The sequence below is a fragment of the Prionailurus bengalensis genome, chromosome A1 (assembly GCF_016509475.1).
Source record: "Prionailurus bengalensis isolate Pbe53 chromosome A1, Fcat_Pben_1.1_paternal_pri, whole genome shotgun sequence".
NCBI classification, from domain to species: Eukaryota; Metazoa; Chordata; class Mammalia; order Carnivora; family Felidae; genus Prionailurus; species Prionailurus bengalensis.
The window spans coordinates 72,744,931-72,765,611 of NC_057343.1; the positions used below are offsets into that span (position 1 = coordinate 72,744,931).

The 20,681-nt window shown below is 37.9% G+C and overlaps 1 protein-coding gene across 5 annotated transcripts in view; it reads right to left on the reverse strand.

Annotated features, from left to right (window-relative positions):
* Positions 1 to 20,681, reverse strand: part of NALCN (sodium leak channel, non-selective) — a 317,213-nt gene that overhangs the window by 266,636 nt on the left and 29,896 nt on the right. For 4 of the 5 annotated variants that reach the window (XM_043582614.1, XM_043582618.1, XM_043582616.1 and 1 more), the window contains exons 4-6: positions 14,845 to 14,928; positions 13,557 to 13,696; positions 13,346 to 13,474 (exon numbers count right to left, since the gene is read on the reverse strand). In XM_043582614.1, coding sequence (XP_043438549.1) covers positions 13,346 to 13,474; positions 13,557 to 13,696; positions 14,845 to 14,928 — 353 coding nt within the window. The remainder of the gene's footprint in view (positions 1 to 13,345; positions 13,475 to 13,556; positions 13,697 to 14,844; positions 14,929 to 20,681) is intronic. The other variant, XM_043582617.1, reaches the window with a different exon arrangement.

Here is a 20,681-nt window from a genome sequence, read left to right on the forward strand (position 1 = left end):
ATTCAACTCCCAGAATAGCACTGGGAATCAGTTACTCACCCAATAACTGTTAACTATTACTGATTGATAAGTATTAGAGCAGTTTTCTCCTTTTGTATTCCATTTATTTTTTTTCTTTCATATTAACACTGATTCTCATTTCAAGCACAACCCTCACCAGCCCAGATATTATGTTGAAATCTTTTGGCTTCAGAGGCAGCAGATTTGAAACACATTATTTTTGCCAACATCAAGCTATTAGCAAATGCTTGTTAGAGACACATTTATTAGATGATTAATTGCCCTGGAACTCATGTATCTAAAACCACATGATAATTACTCTTTTTAAAAGTGGAAATAAACATTGGGAGTTTCAGAATGTATAGTTGTTTCATTGTCACCGTTAGCAAGAATCTTCTAAGTTTTATTTTTATTTGTTAACGTTAATTATTTCCTTGTTCATTTTCCATCAGATATTCACGATACAAAAAGAGGCTTTCTGGAATTAGGGAGGGTAGAATTCTTGCTACAACCAGCCAAACTCTAAATATAGACAATGAGTCTTCCAGTCCTAATAAATATTCACTCATGCTTAAGTGGGTTTCAAGACCTGCATTTCTTATTCACAGTTGGATTTCTTGAAAAAAAATTATCAATTTCTAAGCCCCCTAATTTAATTTTTTAGCCTATTTTGCATGACCCCGAATCCACTAGACTTGCTCTTGTTTATTTCCATGTGTCACATCCAGCTGGACCATTTTCAGTTTCTCTCTCCTGCGGCTTCTGATAGCACTGCACATACTTGTTTTGATGGTGGGCAGAACAACGTCCCCCTCAAGGTGTGCACATTCTTATGTCCAGAACACATGAATATGTTGGGTTACATGGCAAATGGAATTAAGGTTACAGATGTGAACAAGGCTAAAAAGCTTGAATTTGGTTGATTATCCTGGATTATCTGGGTGAGCCTGACCTAATCACATGAGTCCTTAAAAAGAGAAAAACTTTCCCAGTTGTGGTTAGTGGGGGGGGGGGGGGGGGGAAGAGAGAGAGAGAGAGAGAGAGAGAGAGAGAGAGAGAGAGAGATGCAACAGTTGCTGACTTGGACGATGTTACTTTTTTCCCTGTCTCTCAGGTCATTCTCCTTCTGGAACTGGCCCTCAGTTCTGAGTTGCTCTGAGCTCGGTCTTTGGCCTCCTCTCTTTTTTTATGATAGTCTCTCCCTGTGCAGACAAATCCATTCTCATAGTTGCAGTTCTCTCATCCTAGGTGTCTTGTAGACCCTCAGAGTTACATGTCCAACTACCTATTAGATGTCTCCACCTGGCTACGCCTCAAGTGCCTCCAACTCTACTCCCCTTACTGAGCCCAGACTCCTTTGCCAACATCCCTTCATGACAAGCAGCACCATGAGACCTTCATCCACAGTGCTGAGCAAGCTTGAGAGTGCGCAATCTCCTTGATGTCTACTTTTCCTCTAACTCCCATAACTAATCATCATGTGGCCCTAAATATCTGCCAAAATATCTTTTGAGCTCATTCAACTCTCACCATCTTCACCTCTACCTGCACCACCATCTAGTCCCCGAACTGGTCATCCTGCAGCACTCTTAACTCTTCCAATCCGTTAGCCACAGAACATACAGACAGGCTTTTCATAATCTTGGTCTTACCTGAAGCCTGTCCATGGCAAATCTCATCTAGAAGATCCAAGGGATCTGGCTTCTCCCCTTTCAAATGGCCCAGTACCCAACATGGTGGTCTTATCTCAGCTCTTGGTGTGCTCCTTCTACTTTAGGACTTTTTCCTCTGCTTGGAAACCTCTCCTCCCATCTCTGCTTGGTTAACCCATTTTTCACTTTTTAGGCCCCAGCCTGAATGTCACTTTCTCAGGGGAGCCTCTTCAAGTCCCTCAGGCTGGGTTAGGCTTCTCTGCTATAATTTCTCAAAGTACCCACACTTTTCATTTCTGGCACGTGGGAAGTGTGTAATTCATGTTTGAGTGGTCAGCTGTTCGTTGGGTGTCTCCCAAACTTGACTGTTCCCCAGTATAACCTCCAAGCCCACACAGTTCCTGACATGTAGTCTGATGGTTAAATTTATGAGTGAATTTGGCTACACTACGGTGCCCAGTTGTTTGGTCAAACACCGTCTAGAGGTTGCTGTGAAGGTATTTTTTAAGATGCAATTAACATTTAAATCAGTAGACTCTGAGTAGAGCAGATTATCCAACATAATATGGGTGGGCCTCATCTAATCAGTTAAAGGCCTTAAGGAAAAATACTGAGATCCTCTGAAAAGAATTCAGCCTCCAAACTACTTTTGGACTCAAGACCATAACAACAGCTCATTCTGAAATTTCCAGCTTGCTGGCTTGCTCTGAAATGTGGGTCTTGCTAGTCGCCATAATCACATATGCCAATTCTTTAAAATAAATCTCATTGCTTCCTATATAAACATCCTATTGGTTCTATTTCTCTGAAGAATCTTAACTAATGCATAGTAAATGTGTAATAATTATTTTTTTACTAAGTGAAGAAATGTGTCTTTCTACAATTATTTAAATTTATGACAAATCTACTAATGTGTTTGTTTATTTGTTTGCTTGTAAAGTAACCACAGAAGAAATTCTTCAGCAATTGGATCCTGTTGTTTTTATGCAATTTGTAAGTGTGATATCCAAAAATTGGCATGGATTTTCCATTTTTTAAAATTCTGGTTTCAGTAGTTTCCATGTTTCAAAATGAATACTAGAATTCCTTGGAGTAGTTAATTGTTTTTCAAAAGACATTAATTATCTGCCTGGCATATGCTTTTTAAAAAAATTCTTAACAAAATATCCTATTTACATATAACATTATGTAGGAGTTTGAAATCTAAGAAAATGTGTTCTGAACTTGTTGCTAAAACTGTTTACAACAGCCTCAAATAATACTTAAGTATTTAAGAGTTTTACGGTCTTTTAAAAATTTTTTTTAATGTTTATTTATTTTTGAGAGAGAGAGAGAGACACAGAGTGTGAGCAGGGGAGGGGCAGAGAGAGAGGGAGACACAGAATCCGAAGCAGGCTCCAGGCTCTGAGCCATCAGTACAGATCCCGATGCGGGGCTCAAACCTACGAGATCATGACCTGAGCCGAAGTCGGACACCCAACTGACTGAGCCACCCAGGCACCCCAAGAGTTTCATGGTCTTAAGTTAATTATTACTCCTGATGGTACAGAGCACTGATAGAGCTATACATTGGAACACAAGGATATCATTCAGTTTAGTGATTAACCAACTTAATTACCGTGGGCAATTCACTTTGACCATCTGAGCCTCAGTGTCCTCATCTGTAAGATGAGAAACTTTTCAGCTATTATTAAAAACAACTATTCCCAGAATGACCTCATCACATTTTCATTTAAAGGAAAAAAAAAGGTAATAACTAGAGCAAATCACATGCCCATTGTGTTCTGTTCTCCTCTGTCCATAGGACTCAACAATGCCAAATGCAATCGCTTAAGATTTTGTGTTCAAATTCTCCTCGTTACTCACAATCTCATCTTTCTCTACCGATATCAAACTGCTGTCACTGCTGGTTGTAATGCATTTAGTGTTGGCATTTTGTGGTTACTCTCACTTAAGAACATAACTATTCTTATTATTATTTAGCCCCTTTTCAGAAATTGTTTTTCCCCTATTCTTAGTGAGGTCACTTTACTGCATTTGTCTATTCACTCATTCAAAATGATTATATTTGAATGGCCCATTCTGTGCCACACAACATTCTAGGAACAGAGATGACCAAGAAGGTATTTCCAAATCAGAGGCTTTACTACCTAGCAAAGTCATGACCACAGTAGAGCATGGCGAATGCTTTGAGAGCCAGCTATATGTTGCTAGCGTTACAGGCTCACAAAGCAGAAACATCACATCTGACTGCAGGTAGTAGATGGTGAGCATTGGGAAGACCTTCCAATGGGGTTGTTGCTTGGAGTGACTACTTAAGGATCAACAAATGCTAGGTCTAAGGCAGATCTAGGGCATCCTGGAAAGAGGAAATGCCAGAGCCTCTGTGTGCACAGGAGAGAGAGAACAAGAAAGGTCAGGGAGAGAAAGAGAACAACGTTTCACCCTTTCATTGCTGGTGTGGCTATTCTCGGCTTTTTCTCAGGGATTATAAACAAGCACTTGTTACCATAGCAACCAATTTTTAAACTACATTCTCAGAGATTTTGCATATTGGGGAAAAAAGACAAAAATCTGTGCTTCCCCCAAACTGACACAGTGTGTCTGATACACTTTGAGCTTACTTACACCCTGTCCCTCATTTGTGAGAATGGCCAAAAGGTCAAAGACACTAATTGACAGAAGAAGTTATTACTTATTTGCAAGATTTTCATGAACTATACCTACAATGGGAATTTATAGATAGCTATTTTGTTTATATTTTTCTTACATTTTTTTCCCCTGAAGAACTGCACATAAGCAGAAAAACACTGAGTTCTTGTAGCCAAATTTGGTCCATTTGCTGTAAAAAAAAAAACATTCACAGAGGCTTGGCTACAATGAACGTGTTTCTGAGGTTTGCATTCCACGATGAAATTGTCAGTGATGCAAAAAAGGAAGTACATGGCACAACAAATCCATATGCAACAGACAACACTATATACTTGAAAAGCATTTTGTTATTTATTGCATCCATAGGTTTCTCTTCTATTTATATTGTATGTTCTAGAGAGAAGTCAAAAATAAATAGGAGAATACATTTCTGGTTAAACCCATGGAGTGAACACACACACACACACACACACACACACACACACACACAGTCTTTGCACCTGGAAGGACAGTGAATGTGCCCTTTGATACATTAGGGCATTGCTTGCCTCACTCTTAATGGCAGGCAGACAACAAGGGTTTTTTTCTTGCTCAAAACTTAGACCTGCATTTACAGGTTGTCCCTTTCCTTTGCTGACAATGGACTCGCTCTGGCTGCTACCCGCATTTTGGGTTCATTCCAGAGAATCATCTGGCTTCGTTTTCATTCCTATTTGGCCTCCTCTTCCAGGGTTAATTAAAAACTCTTATGAATTGGCCTGGCTACTTCCAATGCTGGATGTTTTGGAACATTTACCCCACCCTGGAATTTGCAGAGAAGAGACTATTTATTGATTTTGAAAACTTTTAATTGCCCTACCTGGACTTTTAGAGGGACTACAAAATAAGACAAATAGTCTGAGGTAGGAAATAATATTGACATCACCCACATTTTATAAACAAGCAAAACTGGCACATTTTGTAAGTAATTAGGGAATAAATTTCCCCTCACTGTTTGGCTGAGAGTATTTTAATGATTTTCCATTCCTTAATCCATTCCTGAATGGGTAGATAGACAACGCCACAAAGTGCTAAATTCATCATGCATCAAAATGGCAAAATTAAATACTTTTTTCAAATAGTGAATGTAATTTAAATGACAAAACATTATTTTCTTTTGAAACAAGTATTTTAAATCACCATTGTATCTTGTTATATCTGAATAGTTCTTTTAATTATATATTTTCCCCAACTGTACTCCCTTAATTCTATCACTCACTACTTTGCTGATATAGATAAGTGACAACACAGGTGACAGGGACCAGGAAATGGGCATCTGAACAAGGATTAGACAATGAGAGGTATCTGAATGTATTCAAAGAGTATCAGTAAAGCATCAGGACACAGAGTTTGCATTGATCAGCTCCAAACTGGAAATGTGAAAACTGATTTGAGGTCATAAGACAAAGTACACTACCCTTGACACTTTTTTTTTTTTGAGAGAGAGAGAGAGAGAGAGAAAGAGAGAGAGAGAGAGAATATGCAAGAGGGGCAAGGAGAGGGAGAGAGAGAATCCCAAACAAGCTCCGCACTATCAACACAAGAGTCCAATGTGGGGCTCAAACTCACGACAAACCGTGAGTTCATGACCTGATCTGAAACCAAGAGTGGGATGCTTAACTGACTGAGGCATCCATGTGCCCCTACCCTTGACATTTTGAATCTGGACCAAGGGCTCCTCAAGCAGTAACTCTTCTTCCTTTGCTTAAGAAGCTACAAGATCCCAGGGTGAGGAGTCAGCTGGCAAGGCGGAAAATGGCCACCAGAATTTGGGACAAAGATTATAGGTCTTCAATCGGTGATTCTATCAATTAATTAATGTGTGGCAAGGAGCTACTTCCTCTCCTCTCTCATGAGGATCCTAATGCCCAACATATGAGATCACCTTATGAATTAGCAATTAGGAATACAAAGTGCCTCATACCTATTAGAAGCTCCAAATATATTTATGTTTACCGGCTGTGGTTTGGCTGAATTGTACAGCTGGGGAACAGCCATACTCCCCACTCTGACAGGGTGCTATTGTTTGCGGTTAAATGATGTGAGAGTTCCACAGTGCTAAGAATCTGTAACTACCAACCACAAAGTATACCTGCCCCACTCAACTGCTAGATCTAAGACAGGTGAGTCACTAAATAAACAAAATTTATTTTATTTCTAGAGTTCCCAGAACACATGGGCAACCTGCTTCTTTGGAAGAATGACAAGAAGCTCTCATCACCTCTGGTGCTTCTTAAATATTTTTTTTAACTTAAAAAATAAAGAAAAAAATTATTTATTTTTTAGAGAGACAGAGACCGCATGAACAGGGGAGGGGTAGAGAGAGAGGGAGACAGAGACAATCCCAAGCAGACTCCCAACTGTCAGTGCAGAGTCCGACGCGGGGCTCCAACTGACGAAACTGCAAGATCATGGCTTGAGCCAAAGTGAAGGTCTTGTGCTTAACTGACTGAGCCACCCAGGCGCTGCTGACATTTCTAAGGACACAGTCTGAAGGGTCCAGGAAACTCAAGTTCCCCACAGGTGGAAGCATAGTAGCTAAAAGCTTAGCATTTCTTTGAAGATTCCAGATTTATCTTTGAAGAAGCCATGAAAAATTTGCCTTCTACTCTTAACACATCTTTGGGAGTTTTAATTGTAGAACCAAGGGTTTAAGTCACTGATTTCTAACCCAACCAATTCTGAGAGTCTCACCCCTGCCAATAGATAGGAATCCATGGATATGGCTCAGAGTTTGTATTTTTACAAAGTTGGCCAGGTGATTTTCTCTATCAAAGAGATCCCACCCTAGAGATGAATTCCCAACAGGTCCTCCTGGTGCTGCTATGGTCACTGCACGTGAGGGTGCTTTCTATCGGGAGGAACGCAAGCTGGTCCGATTGAACCTGAGATACCAAAATGATGCTCGGTAATGATTTCTACACAGACAACTACAGTGAACGCGATTTGTGAGGGGCTGAACTGTCAAGGCCCCTCATTTCCCATTCACACAGTAGGTTCAGGAGTGCATCATGACAGAATTTTGAGTCCTAATATAGGCGATCTCAACCAGGTACCCATCTGCTCATTCAGAGTTTGTCTCCTAAGCATGTGCTCCTTGCAACCGAAGGGAAACTAAACATTTTATTCAAACATGGACACACGCACATGTTGAAGATCATCTCACTTACGGACCATGGTACAACATGAATCTTTAAAAGCCTAGAAATCAGTGTTGGGGAGAACTGGGTTTCAACTCTGCTTCTGCCAGTTACACACTGTTCCATCTTGGATATCTTATTTAACCTCACTAAGGTTCAATCTCCTTGGCTGTAATACAGAGTATAAAAATAGAACATGACGCACGTAGAAAGCTGTTACAGGTATTGAATGAGAAGATAACAGCTATCAATTGTTCAATAAATATTTACCACTAATAGCAAGAGTTTTATAACCTATGTCATGACATTCTCTTCTTTCTGGGAAGTAAGATCAAAAGAAGTGCTATATTATAATTGATCAAAAAAAATCACTTGATTACTTTTAGACCCTTTTTCAAAGTGTAGGATTTTCTTTTTTTATATTGAAGACTCACGAATGTTTTTGCTGTTCTGGTGAAAATCACTTTGGTATTAATTTTCATATGGGAATTCAAGTTATTCTGAAATATTTACTCACATTTAATTTTTTAAAATTAGTAACAGATAAAAGGTGGATTTAACTGGTGGTTCGAATGGGCCACATCTTTGAGATGGATATGCACAATTTTAGAAGGGATCAATGGACTCATACAAATATATTGTGTGTCGCTATTTTATGGGCTTGGATGAACCAGAACCCCCGGAACACACCATCTCCATGGTGGTAGAAAGAAACCAGAGGTCATGTAGACTTTACTTTTCTCTATGCCATATAAAGAGTGTATCATACAGATGTGCGTCTGCATGTGTCTACAGGTTTACAAATATGGGATCCTAACAAGGTAGAAGTTGCTCAAATGGGAGAACAAGCAGGGGCTTGGAAGCCAGACTTGAGTTCAAATCCTGACGCTCTCACTTACCAGACCAACATATTATTTATGTTGGGACTGTGCCTTCATCTGCAAAATGGGGGAAATAATTCCTTTCAGGTTGTTCTAAAAATTAGTTATAGAAGCAGAATACATGAGGTAGAACAGGTGCTCCATAAATGTGGCTGTTAATTTAGTTAGAAATTTACATGCACCCATCAGAGTATTTTCATTTCTTCTTTAAATATTTTAAAGAAAAATCTCTCCAATATGCATTTATCCAAACTTGTTCTTATATCGCCCACCCAGCAGACGTCTCTGCGTGAGTCCTTCAAGTTAAACTGAACAGTGTGTCTTCATCCTTCAAAAGAAGTTTAAATATAAATCAAGAAGACTTCAAAGACCTTTGCATGAATTTGAGGCATTATGATTTTACATATTCTACAAAATTCCCTCTTGATAAAGTCCATAGAAATTAAAAATTAACATTTTAAGTTCCACCACGTTTCTATCTTTAATTCTTCTGACTTTTCCATTTAAAAAACTCATTATTTTGTGAACAGAATTTATAAGATAATAATTCATTTATTTTCCCAAGTACCCTAAAGGGTAAACTTAAATATTATTTGGGGCCAGTAATAAAAAACCCAAATCCAACTTTACCTTATCTCTAGGCTAAGTGTCAGTGATATTTTATAAAATACCACCAAGTCCTACAAGCTACCTTGGGGTGGGGTGGCCATCCTGAGATTTCCCTGAGATGGAAAAGAAAGCTATTAGTAATTACTCTGCCACAGCAAGGATACTCTAGGAATGTCCTGGGCATCTGTGATGTGCGGTTCCCTACCTCTGGGTCTCAAAACTAATGGCTCAGCCATTATAAGTATTTACTTGAATTCCTGGTGGAATCAACTTTTATATACTTAATATTCACATTTGCTTTCTTTAGGGTTTTTCTAATTATCTCACTCTTGGGAAGAAGATTTCATTATTTGATACTCAGCTAGAAATAAATTTCTCTCCTTTCTCAGGAATGGTAATAAGGTGGCAGATAAGTCTTCATCTTTTCTATTTCACCTACCAGCTCATTTTTACGTGATCATCTTGTAGCTTCAGGGAGATTTCTGCCAACACATTTGGCATTTTGTAACACCTGTTTCTGCCACAGGCCATCGCTTTTCTCAAATTTCTGTAGGATATGAACTGCTTTGCTGAGTCAAATCCCATTACCTGTGCCATAACTGCCTTAGGTCGCCCTTCATTATCAGAGGAGAATAAAGCTTTACTAGTAATGCTACTGAGGACAAAGCTAAGATTCCCTTCTCTCTGCTTTAAAAGAAATCAGCTTCACCTAAAAGCAAAACTGGGTGTATTGAGTTGCTTCCTTATTTATCCTGTTTGCCTCACAGGCTACACATAATCAATTCCAGAGGTCAGCCTGGAAACGCAGGATATACAGGTTTCTGAACAGACACAGCTCTGCCTGAAGACTCTCCCATTATTAGGCTGTTGTGCATGCAAAACAATTAAGCAGAAATCGGAAGGATTGTTAAAGGACAATAAATAAGAGAAATGAGGTCATGCCAGTGACTGGCAACACTGATCGCTGGAAACACAACCATCAGGATGTAGCTTAATATCTGACTCAGAGATGTTGATGAGAAATTCCTAGTTCAGAAGAAAAGGAAACAAAAAGGTTGGAATTTTTTTAATTGGGATTTTTTATGTGTTTTATTTTGACTTTGGACAGTTTTTTGAGTCTCTAAAAATAAATTAATGTCTGGCTGGAACTAATGGTAAAATGGCATCAATAATTTTTCTGCTTATGAGTGAAACTAAAACCCAGTTAAAACTGAACTGAAAATTAAAACAAAAAATGGCATAAATGATCGGTCCTTCAAATGAATCATCAAACTTACGAAAGAAAGCTGTTATTGTAGCAATATTCCTATCCTGCGGGTAGTTACATATTTTCTTCTCAGAGAGTAAACTGTCACATAAAAGGAAGGCAAGATATATGTGTATGGACATAACGCTAATGGGCAGATTTTATAAATACTTGGAAGAGAGAAAATGCAGACATTCTTCCATAACTGCTGTGTCTAGAGTAACCAAAAACTCTGCCAAAATGTATGAAATTCTTCATAGGGAATTCCATTTTTAGGATTAAGTAATGAGCTGGAGCTAATATTAAGAATACAAGAGGTCCTTTAATGGCTTTTTTTGTTTGCTGTTTTGTTTTTTGTTTTGTTTTGTTTTGTTTTGTTTCTTTGCCATTCATGTCCTAGTACTGCATATGGTAAGGAGATGGTGAAGAGCACTTTCTGCAGTGATGCAAGGGCCCTGAGGTCAGAGGTGCTCCTATCCCTCTTCACCATTTGTATTGTACTTTATGTGTCAAAATTAGGTTTGCCAGCAGGATGTCTGATCTTCCAAGTAGTTTTACAATTCTAACATGCTTTAGAAGTCTCGCATTCTGACTTGATTTTTAATAAAATGGAAACTTTAAATCAGCTTCCTGTGCTCACTGCTATTAGAACACAGAGGCTTTCTTATCCGGAAGCTTTCTCTGTTCAACTCTATTCTATTGTTTCCCACCCACACAATATCTTTTTCCCACCTCCATATTCATTCATGGAACAATCTAGACATATTTTACAGCCTACATACACTTAAAAAAAAACTACTTACAGGTTTTCTTCCACACATTTGTCTCTTCCCTCACCCACACAGACAGCCCCCTTACTCACTTCTTCCTTCAACTTCCTCACCATATTTGTGCTAGTTCACTGCCTGTCTCCACTTTCAACAGTGCTTTTCTACTTTTTAACTATTTCTCCTTTGTCCTATTTAGAAACTTGCTTTTATTCCTCTGTTTTAAATTTCCTCCTCTATATCAACTTGTCACAATGTTATTATTATCTGTGTAAATATAATGTATTGTGCACCATGCCTTCAATAGACAGTTACTAAGTACTTACTCTGCGCTAGACTACTAAGTACCAGACATAAGATGAATGTTCTCCACCCTTCTCCCTTTGTGTCCTCAAGGACTTCACAAGGTAATGAGAAAAATTGGGGGGAAAAATAGCTATGAGTGCCAGAGGGTAGTTCTGGCAAACTGAGCTGTATTAAATTCAACTCTTTCCATTACAAACAAGTAGACCTGTTGGATAAATGGTAACATTTAAAGATGCCTATCTGGGCTTTCAAGAAAGAAAAATACATTCCAAAAGGTCAAAAGGTAAGAGGGAACTAAAAACTAGAGAGAGGGAAATACATGCATTGAAAAATGGTATGAATGGGGTGTTAAGTGTCCAGGAGCCAAGAGCTTGGATTTTAATGCCCACAAGATGCAGATAATAGGGTTCTGAGCTTGTGTAAGGCTGGAAGCTGGAAACAGACCCCATGTATGTAGTAACCATGTTAGAATTTAAACAAATTCTAGAGTGTAATATGGGTGAAGGGGTAGTTAAACAGGGGTAGTCAATCAAGCACAACAGAGTCCATAGGTACAAACCCAGTATAAACAGGGAATTAGTAAATGAGAAAAGACGTTAAATTCAGTGGGTAACAGCACAAAATAAAGAGTGCTGAATCAACTGTCTAACTGTATGAAGAAATTTAGATTTCTGCTTTACACTAAAACATTTCTATACCATTTTAGTAAAATATACCTGACATAGAATAAATTGCACATATTAAAATATACAGACAGGGGGGTCGGTTGGTTGGGCATCCAATTCTTAATTTCGACTCAGGTCATGATCTCATGGTTGTAAGATCGAGCCCCACATGGGCTCCATGATGGGCACGGAGCCTGCTTAAGATTCTCTCTCTCCCTCTCTCTGCCCTTGCCTCAGTCTTTCTCTCTCTCAATAAATATTTTTAAAACATGTACAGCTTTGATAAATTTTAAGTGCACAGAACCACGATCAAGATAATGAACATGTCAATCAACCTCAAAGGTTTCCTAATGCCCCTTGGTAACCCCTACTTTTATCCCCATCCTTACTCCCAGGCTGTCACCGATTTCCTTTTTGTCATTACAGACAAGCTTGCATTTTTTAGAATTTTGAATTCATGGAATCACAGAATATGTAATTTTTTTCATCTGGCTTCATTCGCTCAGCATAATTATTTTGAGATTCATCCAAGATGTTGTATATATCAATTCCTCATACTTTTTTTTTATTGCTAAATACTATTCATCATATGGATATAACCAAAATTTGTTTATTCATCAACCTGTTGGTATAAATTTGGGTTCTTAGAAGTTTGGGCTATTATAAATACAGTCACTAGGTAGAAGTCTTTTTTTTTTTTTTTAATTTTTTTTTCAACGTTTATTTATTTTTGGGACAGAGAGAGACAGAGCATGAACGGGGGAGGGGCAGAGAGAGAGGGAGACACTGAATCGGAAACAGGCTCCAGGCTCTGAGCCATCAGCCCAGAGCCTGACGCGGGGCTCGAACTCACGGACCGCGAGAGCGTGACCTGGCTGAAGTCGGACGCTTAACCGACTGCGCCACCCAGGCGCCCCGGTAGAAGTCTTTTTTTATGGATATATGTTTTCATTGCCCCTGGTAAGATACCTAGAATGGAATAAACGGAATATATGGTACGTGTCTGTTTAACTTTCTAAGAAACTGCCCAACTGTTTTTCCAAGTAGTTACACCACTTCTCATTTCCATCTTATTTAAATAAGAGATGAAAATACTCAGATGGTATTATGGCAGCACGCTCCTCTTTCTGTCACTCTGAGGAAAACCTCCAAATGCACACTTGGAATCTGCTTAGTCTTCCTGCCCACAGGCTTACATTTTTCAGTCTGGCTTGTCTTGAATACTTATGTTAAAAAATCAGACAAAAAAATTTTGAGGAAGCAGAGAATATAGAACAGAGCCCATAAATACTGTTTTGTTCAGTTTAGACACAGATTTTTCTCATAAGAATTGCAGAAACTTTCTTGTTAATCACCTAGATTAAAATGCAGTTAGTAGATACACTTACCCTGGTTTCGTGTCATTTACTACACAGTGATAGGTAAATGTTCCAAACATCTGAACTCCTAAAATTCCATAAAGAAGTAGAAAGAAAAGTAGGAAAATCGAAACGCTCCATATTTGTTCTCCTGATCGCCTAGGAGGGGGGGGGAAAGTAGGTAAAACTTACAAAAATGTCATAGACTTTCCTCCTTAACATCTATAAAAACAGTGCTTACTTTAAAATGTTTGTAATTCTGGTCCTTGGTAGTTCGAATCGGAAATAAATCCGGAATGCCCGAATCATAATTAGCGGCCGTGGGATCCGCAACATGCCCCAAGGTGACATCTGGTCAACTATATCAGCAATTTCAAATACCTGTAAATTAAGAGGTCAATAAACAAGCTCAGGGCTTCCCTTAGCATTGTCTGCAGTCACAGCAAACACAGATGGTATCAGGAGGTTCACCCAGCACTCTGGGCTTGGCCCTGCATTTTCTTCCACTGAAATGGATTTTCTTTTGAGTGCACCTGGAAGCTACAGCTACCTCTAGAGAAAATGAATACATAAACTAATGTAAATGCCACTGCTCTTAGTAATTTCCCATGTAATTCATCAAAGCACAGTTTTTATTACAAAAACAAATGCCAACTTAGGATACAGAGCAAGTACGCTAAGTCGTCTTCACTAATAATAATAAACGTTCTTTGGTGGAACTTTTAAAATATCTAGAACATGAAGTAGTGGAGAAAGGGTTAAAATTACTATAAAAAATAAAAAGGAATTGCACCATTTACTAAACAGAGGCAAAATGATAATTAGAGAACGTCTGTCAATCACAGAATAGCTATTACATGGAAAAGAACACATTAATATGCAGGATGAAATCAGACTGTTGGAGAGGCGAGCTTTACAAAAATAAGGAGAGATCTTCAATAAGCGTTATGATGACTTTGCGGGATGGATGTGAATTTGTGTTATTCTAAATTTTTTGGTGAAGAATATGGTAACTTGCATTGAATTAAATGCAAAATCAAGCCTGAATGAATGCATGGAAATGAATTCTATTATCTGGCAAAGTCCCACCTTTAGGCCTTTTTAATATATGTTCCCCATTTCTCATAGTAAGGCATTTTCTATTTGGAATACAGTATTTTATGTTCATCCCAATGTATCTACACTTTTCAGCCATTTTTAGTGAGGATTCAGTCACATAAAAGACGGATTTTGAATTTTTAAATTCAATGTCCTTTATTTCAATAAATATATTTTTACACCTTTTTAGTAAGAAGTAATTTGCTGTCATATTGATGTTCATTACTGATTAAAGTCATTCACAGATGTGACAGACAATGATTAAAACGTTATGGTTTTTTTTTCTCATAAACATTTAAAATAACATAATGTTGTAGTAAGTTACACTATGACATTTGACATATATTTGTTACTATTTTTGTTGAGAATTTCAATGCAAAACAATGCACATTTTGGAAAATACCCCCTTGTAATTTAAAAGTTTTAATTACCTGCAATACCAATGAAACCCAAAGGCAGAAGACCATAAATCCATCAAAAACACACCAGCGATCTTTCACATAGGAACTATCCCCCTAAAAATAAATTGCATGTGGAGTTATCACACAAAATTAATAACTTCAAAAAAAATCTGTGGAAAGAAGGGCCAAATGTTAATTTGGTATAAGCTATCCATAATTTTTGTTTCATAGCTGAACACACTTTCCAAAGGAATACCTTTAGCATTTTAAATGAAGCATTTTTATATAAAGAAAATAATTTATAAAACACAAGTTACTGCAGCGTGAGACATGGAAAATTTCAAGTTCACACAAATGGAAATCATCATCATTTTTTCTCTTAGCCACACAGATTCTACCATTTGAGAAACCAGAGGCCATCCTACTCAGTAGGCAGCTTAAGCCCCCAACCAGCTCTCTTCCTACAAGAACTAAGAGCCACAGGGATCAGCATGAAGGCCTTTCAGACTGTGGACCAACCACCATCAGTAGGAAATCAACCACGAATTCACCGTGAGCTACATTAAAAGTGAAGAATACACTTGCCTTCAGTAGTAAATATATCAAATACATATTGATTTCAACTGTAATTGGAATCATATGTGATAAAAAAGACACACTACTTTCATCTTTCAATAATCAATCTACTCTGACACTAGAATGCATATTTTTTAAAAAATGGGAATTAAAAAAACATTTCCCTTTCAAATAACAAACCAGAGAACTCCATTAGTTGAGAATTGGAACCTTAAATAGAAAGACCTTTTCTTTCTTAGAATTGTCCCATTAAGTCACTAGTTTCATCACAATATATGAGACTCAATTCTGAATTCAGTGACATCTATTATTACCAATTCTGACTGAACCTGCTTAGAAAATAAAAATAGGAACAGAATGCCAAGATTTTTTTTTAATGATGAAATGTGTTATAGGATATTTGTACATAATTTCCAGAACCATCCACCCTTAGTAATAAATAAGTAATCAAAAAAGATTCCTTGAGAAGTTTCCAGGAATAATTTTTATTATTCACCAAACTAACAGTATGATAAGCCACTTAGTAAAAGTTATCTGACTCAGAGATGAAGTATAAATTCAGCTTAGTAACACGGAGGAATCATCTACTTTACACAGAGGATGTATAACACTGGGGTGCCTGGGTGGCTCAATTGATTAGGCATCTGACTTTGACTCAGGTCATGATCTTGCAGTTCATGAGTTCGAGCCCTGTGTCAGGTTCTGTGCTGACAGCTCAGAGCCTGGAGCCTGCTTCGGATTCTCTTTGAAATGTCTCCCTCTCTTTCTGCCCCATCCTTGCATGCACTCTGTCTCTGTCTCTGTCTCTGTCTCTGTCTCTCTCTCACAAAAATAAATAAACATTAAAATTTTTTTTTAAAAAAGAGGAGGTATAATGCCAACTAAAACACAAACACACATACACACAAAACAATCTTGCATAGAAAAGTGTATATGTACACACCCAGCTAATGTGTAAGATAGAATAACTTACAATAAACTTATAAACATAGTGGGGAAGACAGGAAAATTAATTCTATGCAGAGTTTAAAGAAAACAATGCTAGTTCCCAAACGCCTAAATAATTTTATCAGTGGTGAGAGAATCCACCAAATTTGGTAACTCATGTACTTGAGCAGATTCACAAAAGAGGTATGAAAGTAAACCCTGAGTCTTGGGGTCTGGGTCATGAGGAGGACAATGACCTGTTAAGTGTTATGATCATTATATGATGATTTAAACCTGAAGAAGAGAAAAATAGCACCTCAGAGAGCCACTGGTTCTGAGTATGTGCGTGCACACACGCTCACACACACACACACATCACATACAGAAGAAATAATTTAAGGATATGATAGTTGCCCTCAAAACCTTACAAAACATCTTTCATTATAAGAGTCATGTTTGCCTGGTATATTGCATAGTTAGCTGAAAATATGAATTAATTATAATCTAAATGTAGACAATATAGCCAATATAAAATTGAATTTTCTCTGAGCCTAATTTCACTTGACATCCAAAAGGATGACAAAATACAAATTACTTAAAGTTGCACTTTGAAGATTCCCTTGAGTTTCTTAATATACTAAGCAAATTTATTGTTCATTCATTCACTCAATGTATAGAATATCTTCATGATCTAGACAGTGTTTAAGGCTGTAATGAAAGGAGTGAAAAAAAAAAACCAAAACTCCTACCCTTATGTGATTTACATTCTCAGTTTTAAAAAATGTTGAATATACAGGGGTCCCTGGGTGGCTCAGTCGGTTAAGTGTCTGACTTCAGCTCAGGTCATGATCTCATAGTTCGTGAGTCCAAGCCCCACGTCAGGCTCTGTGCTGACAGCTCAGTCTGGAGCCTGCTTCAGATTCTGTGTCCCTCTCTCTCTGCCTCTCCCCTGTTCATGCTCTCTCTCAAAAAAAAATATTAAAAAATTTTTAGAAAAAAAGGTTAAATATACAATATATGTTGATATATCCTAGGAAGAAAAATAAAAGTGCACATTTTCAAATTGACTTTTATTAAACAAATGTACTTTTTACTGGAATGTTGGCAGAAAGAGACAAAAATATCACTTGATCTTTATTTTAAGAATGAGGCATAGTTGTGATTGTTTAAAAAAAAAACACAAAAAATTCCAAAAATGAAAACTGAAATTTTATGGGATGCAACAGAGAACTATTTTAAGCTAGTTCTTAACTTTTAACTTAGGCTAGTTTTAACTTTCTAAGGAACCTCCATACTATTTTCCACAGTGGCTTCACCAGTTTGCATTCCTACTAACAGTGTTAGAGGGCTCCACTTTCTCCACATCCTTCGATCTAGCAATTATACTACTAGGTATTTACCCAAAGAAGACAAAAATATCAATTTGCAGGGATACATGCACCCTGATGTTTATAGCAATATCTACAATAGCCAAATTATGGAAAGAGCCCAAATGTCCACTGACTGATGAATGGATACAGAAGATGTGGTATATTGGTATGGTGGTGAAATAGTCCACTAGGCATAAGTTTTATGTATTATTTTTTGGCTTAGGTTACCAAGAGGCATTTAATATATATAAAAACCTTTAATAGGCAGTACAGTGAGCTGGGATACTCAGACCTCAACACTCAGACCTCAACACTCAGACCTCACCCCCCACCTCATAAGTTTTGCTCTTTTCGTGTTCATTATTCATGCTGTCCTATCTTCCTGAAAAATCCTCCCAAGTCTGTGCCAACTTTTTCCTTCAGATTCTGATCTGACCACAGCCCACCCTGATCAATGCTTTAGCTCACACATAATGCAGCAAACAGCGTTTCAGCCTATACGTATAAAAAACGTTCATATTGTCTAACTTCCAGAATCGTCCTTTGTAATTCCCACCTGGTTGTTTAATGAATTACAATTTACTCCCTCCTGTTAATCAGTTCTTGTTTATCAGTTTTGAAGTTTGAGTTTTCCACTTAAATCCTTTCTAAACATATTCCCTGGTGTTGCATTAAAAAATAGTTTCTCCTCATTGCAAATGGGTCTTTTCTGAAGATTAGTAACACCTTGTGACTGGACAATTTCGGGCACCTTGCACAGAGTGTGACAACCAGAAGATATCAAATGAATTAGATAAGTGTATATATGATGTCTTACAGAGTTTCTGCAGATTACAATGCATACAGTAAGAAGTCCATTCATATGCCTCATGAATGCATCCATTTAAGCATCTATTCACTGAAATTAGTATTGTTCCTTAACAGGAATGATTCTTTGACTTCTGGCAAAGAGAGAAAGATGTATTATTATCTTTCAAGTTAATATCTAAAAGTTATGACTTTTTTCCTATATGATCATGAAAGACCACAGATGAAATTATAAGATAGCTTTTGGGTATTTCCTGGATGCATACAGTTTGACTGAAGAGAGGCTACAGGCCATGCAAATGGGAATCGGGTCAATGTGCATATACTTTGTGCACTATAATGTAGTTGCAAATATGACTGAACAGAAATTGATATCATGTTAATCACTATTGATAATCACTAAGGCTTCATAAGCTTAAAACAACTTTTTAAAAATATTTATTTTTGAGAGAAAAAGAGGTAATGTGAGCTGGGAAGGGGTAGAGAAAGAGGGGGGGCGGGACACAGCATCCAAAGCAGGTTCTTTGCTGAGATAAGACAGCCCAACTTGGGGCTTGAACTCACAAAATGTGAGATCATGACCTGAGCTCAAGGTAGATGCTTAACTGACTGAGCCACCCAGGTGCCCTTAAAACAACTTTTCATACATAGACTTTGAACCTGATGCTTTGAAATGTAATCTCATAATACATTTTGTGTCTGACACATTTACCAAATTGTCTCTTTTTTCATTTGTATTGTCAAAGACCTTTAATCATAATTGGTTATGTCCATATCCTTTTAAAATCCTCTTGTATTTTTAAATTTTTTTTTACATTTTACTTATTTTTGAGAGAGAGAGAGAGAGAGAGAGAGAGAGAGAGAGAGAGAGACAGAGCACAAGTGGGGGAGGGGCAGAGATAGAGGGAGACACAGAACCCGAGGCAGGCTCCAGGCTCTGAGCTATCAGCACAGAGCCGGATGAGGGGCCCGAACCCATGAACCGCGAGATCATGACCTGAACCGAAGTCAGTTGCTTAACCGACTGAGCCACCCAGGCGCCCCCCAAAAAATCCTCCTGTATTAACACCCAAGTTATAATATTCGCAAGTTATAAGCTGTCCCTTTTCCCTACCTCCAGAATATGTAACCAGAGCTTAACATACAGGTACTCAAGAAATGTTAACACCTCAAATATGGCAGAAAGGTTTTAATTTGCCTGTTCCATCCACAAAAATGGACAGCAGACAATGCTGAGGCAGAAATCTGCATGCTGGTGGCTGAGGAGTTATTCAAGAGTTGTCTGTCAATTTTTACAAAGGTAAATACTAAGAGGCTGCCAATCAATTATACAGTATAAGAGAGGAACCTAAATTGCCATGCAAGTATTTAATAAGCAGAGAAACCAAACACATTTATCTGAAGACATTTCTAAGGATACAGTTTGCCTTTGCAAAAATGATAGGCACTGGTCTAGCTTCCTGAGCACATGATTTATTGTTCCCAGTTCCCAGGGCCCATCTGTCACTGTGTCTTAGCCTTATTATTTATCACTTCAACAGTGCTCAGAGCATGCATGTTACTTTTACCTATGTTTATTGCCACATGAAAAATAGACAAACGAGGATTGTCTGAAGAATTCGCAGTCTGCAATACATGGAATGTTCTGCAACAACACAAACATCTATCACCCAAATGGTTTATTTCTGCCTCCAGGGATTTGGTGAGCTAGACTGCTTCTCAGAATAGGGATTAGTGGTGAGGCAATTAGAAACAAATTATTGGGAAGTGGCAATGAATTGGCAGACCTTCAAGCATGATGAACATTATAAAAGCCATGAAATCCTTAAAATAATACATACCTCAAACAAAAATTTTTGAAGACATTTCTTGCCAGAAGGATTTCCTGCCTCAGTTTCTCCTTCAGTGCACGGAGCATGTCACCTCTGGAGTGAACCACTCAAATCCAAAGCAGATCAGGTCACTCTCAGAGTTGAGTCCCCCGTGTACCTTTACTGACCCTTTACTTCCATCCCCCAACACCCCTGCCACAGACCACATTTACTCGGGACACTGAGTTCCTCTTTCTTCAAGACTTCTCCAATATCCCCAAGAAAACTTTTTCACTATTTCTTGTGCCTTCTCTCCCCATATATTTTACAAAATACCATTACAGCATTTTTGCAAAACTACAAAGGTGTGTCTCTC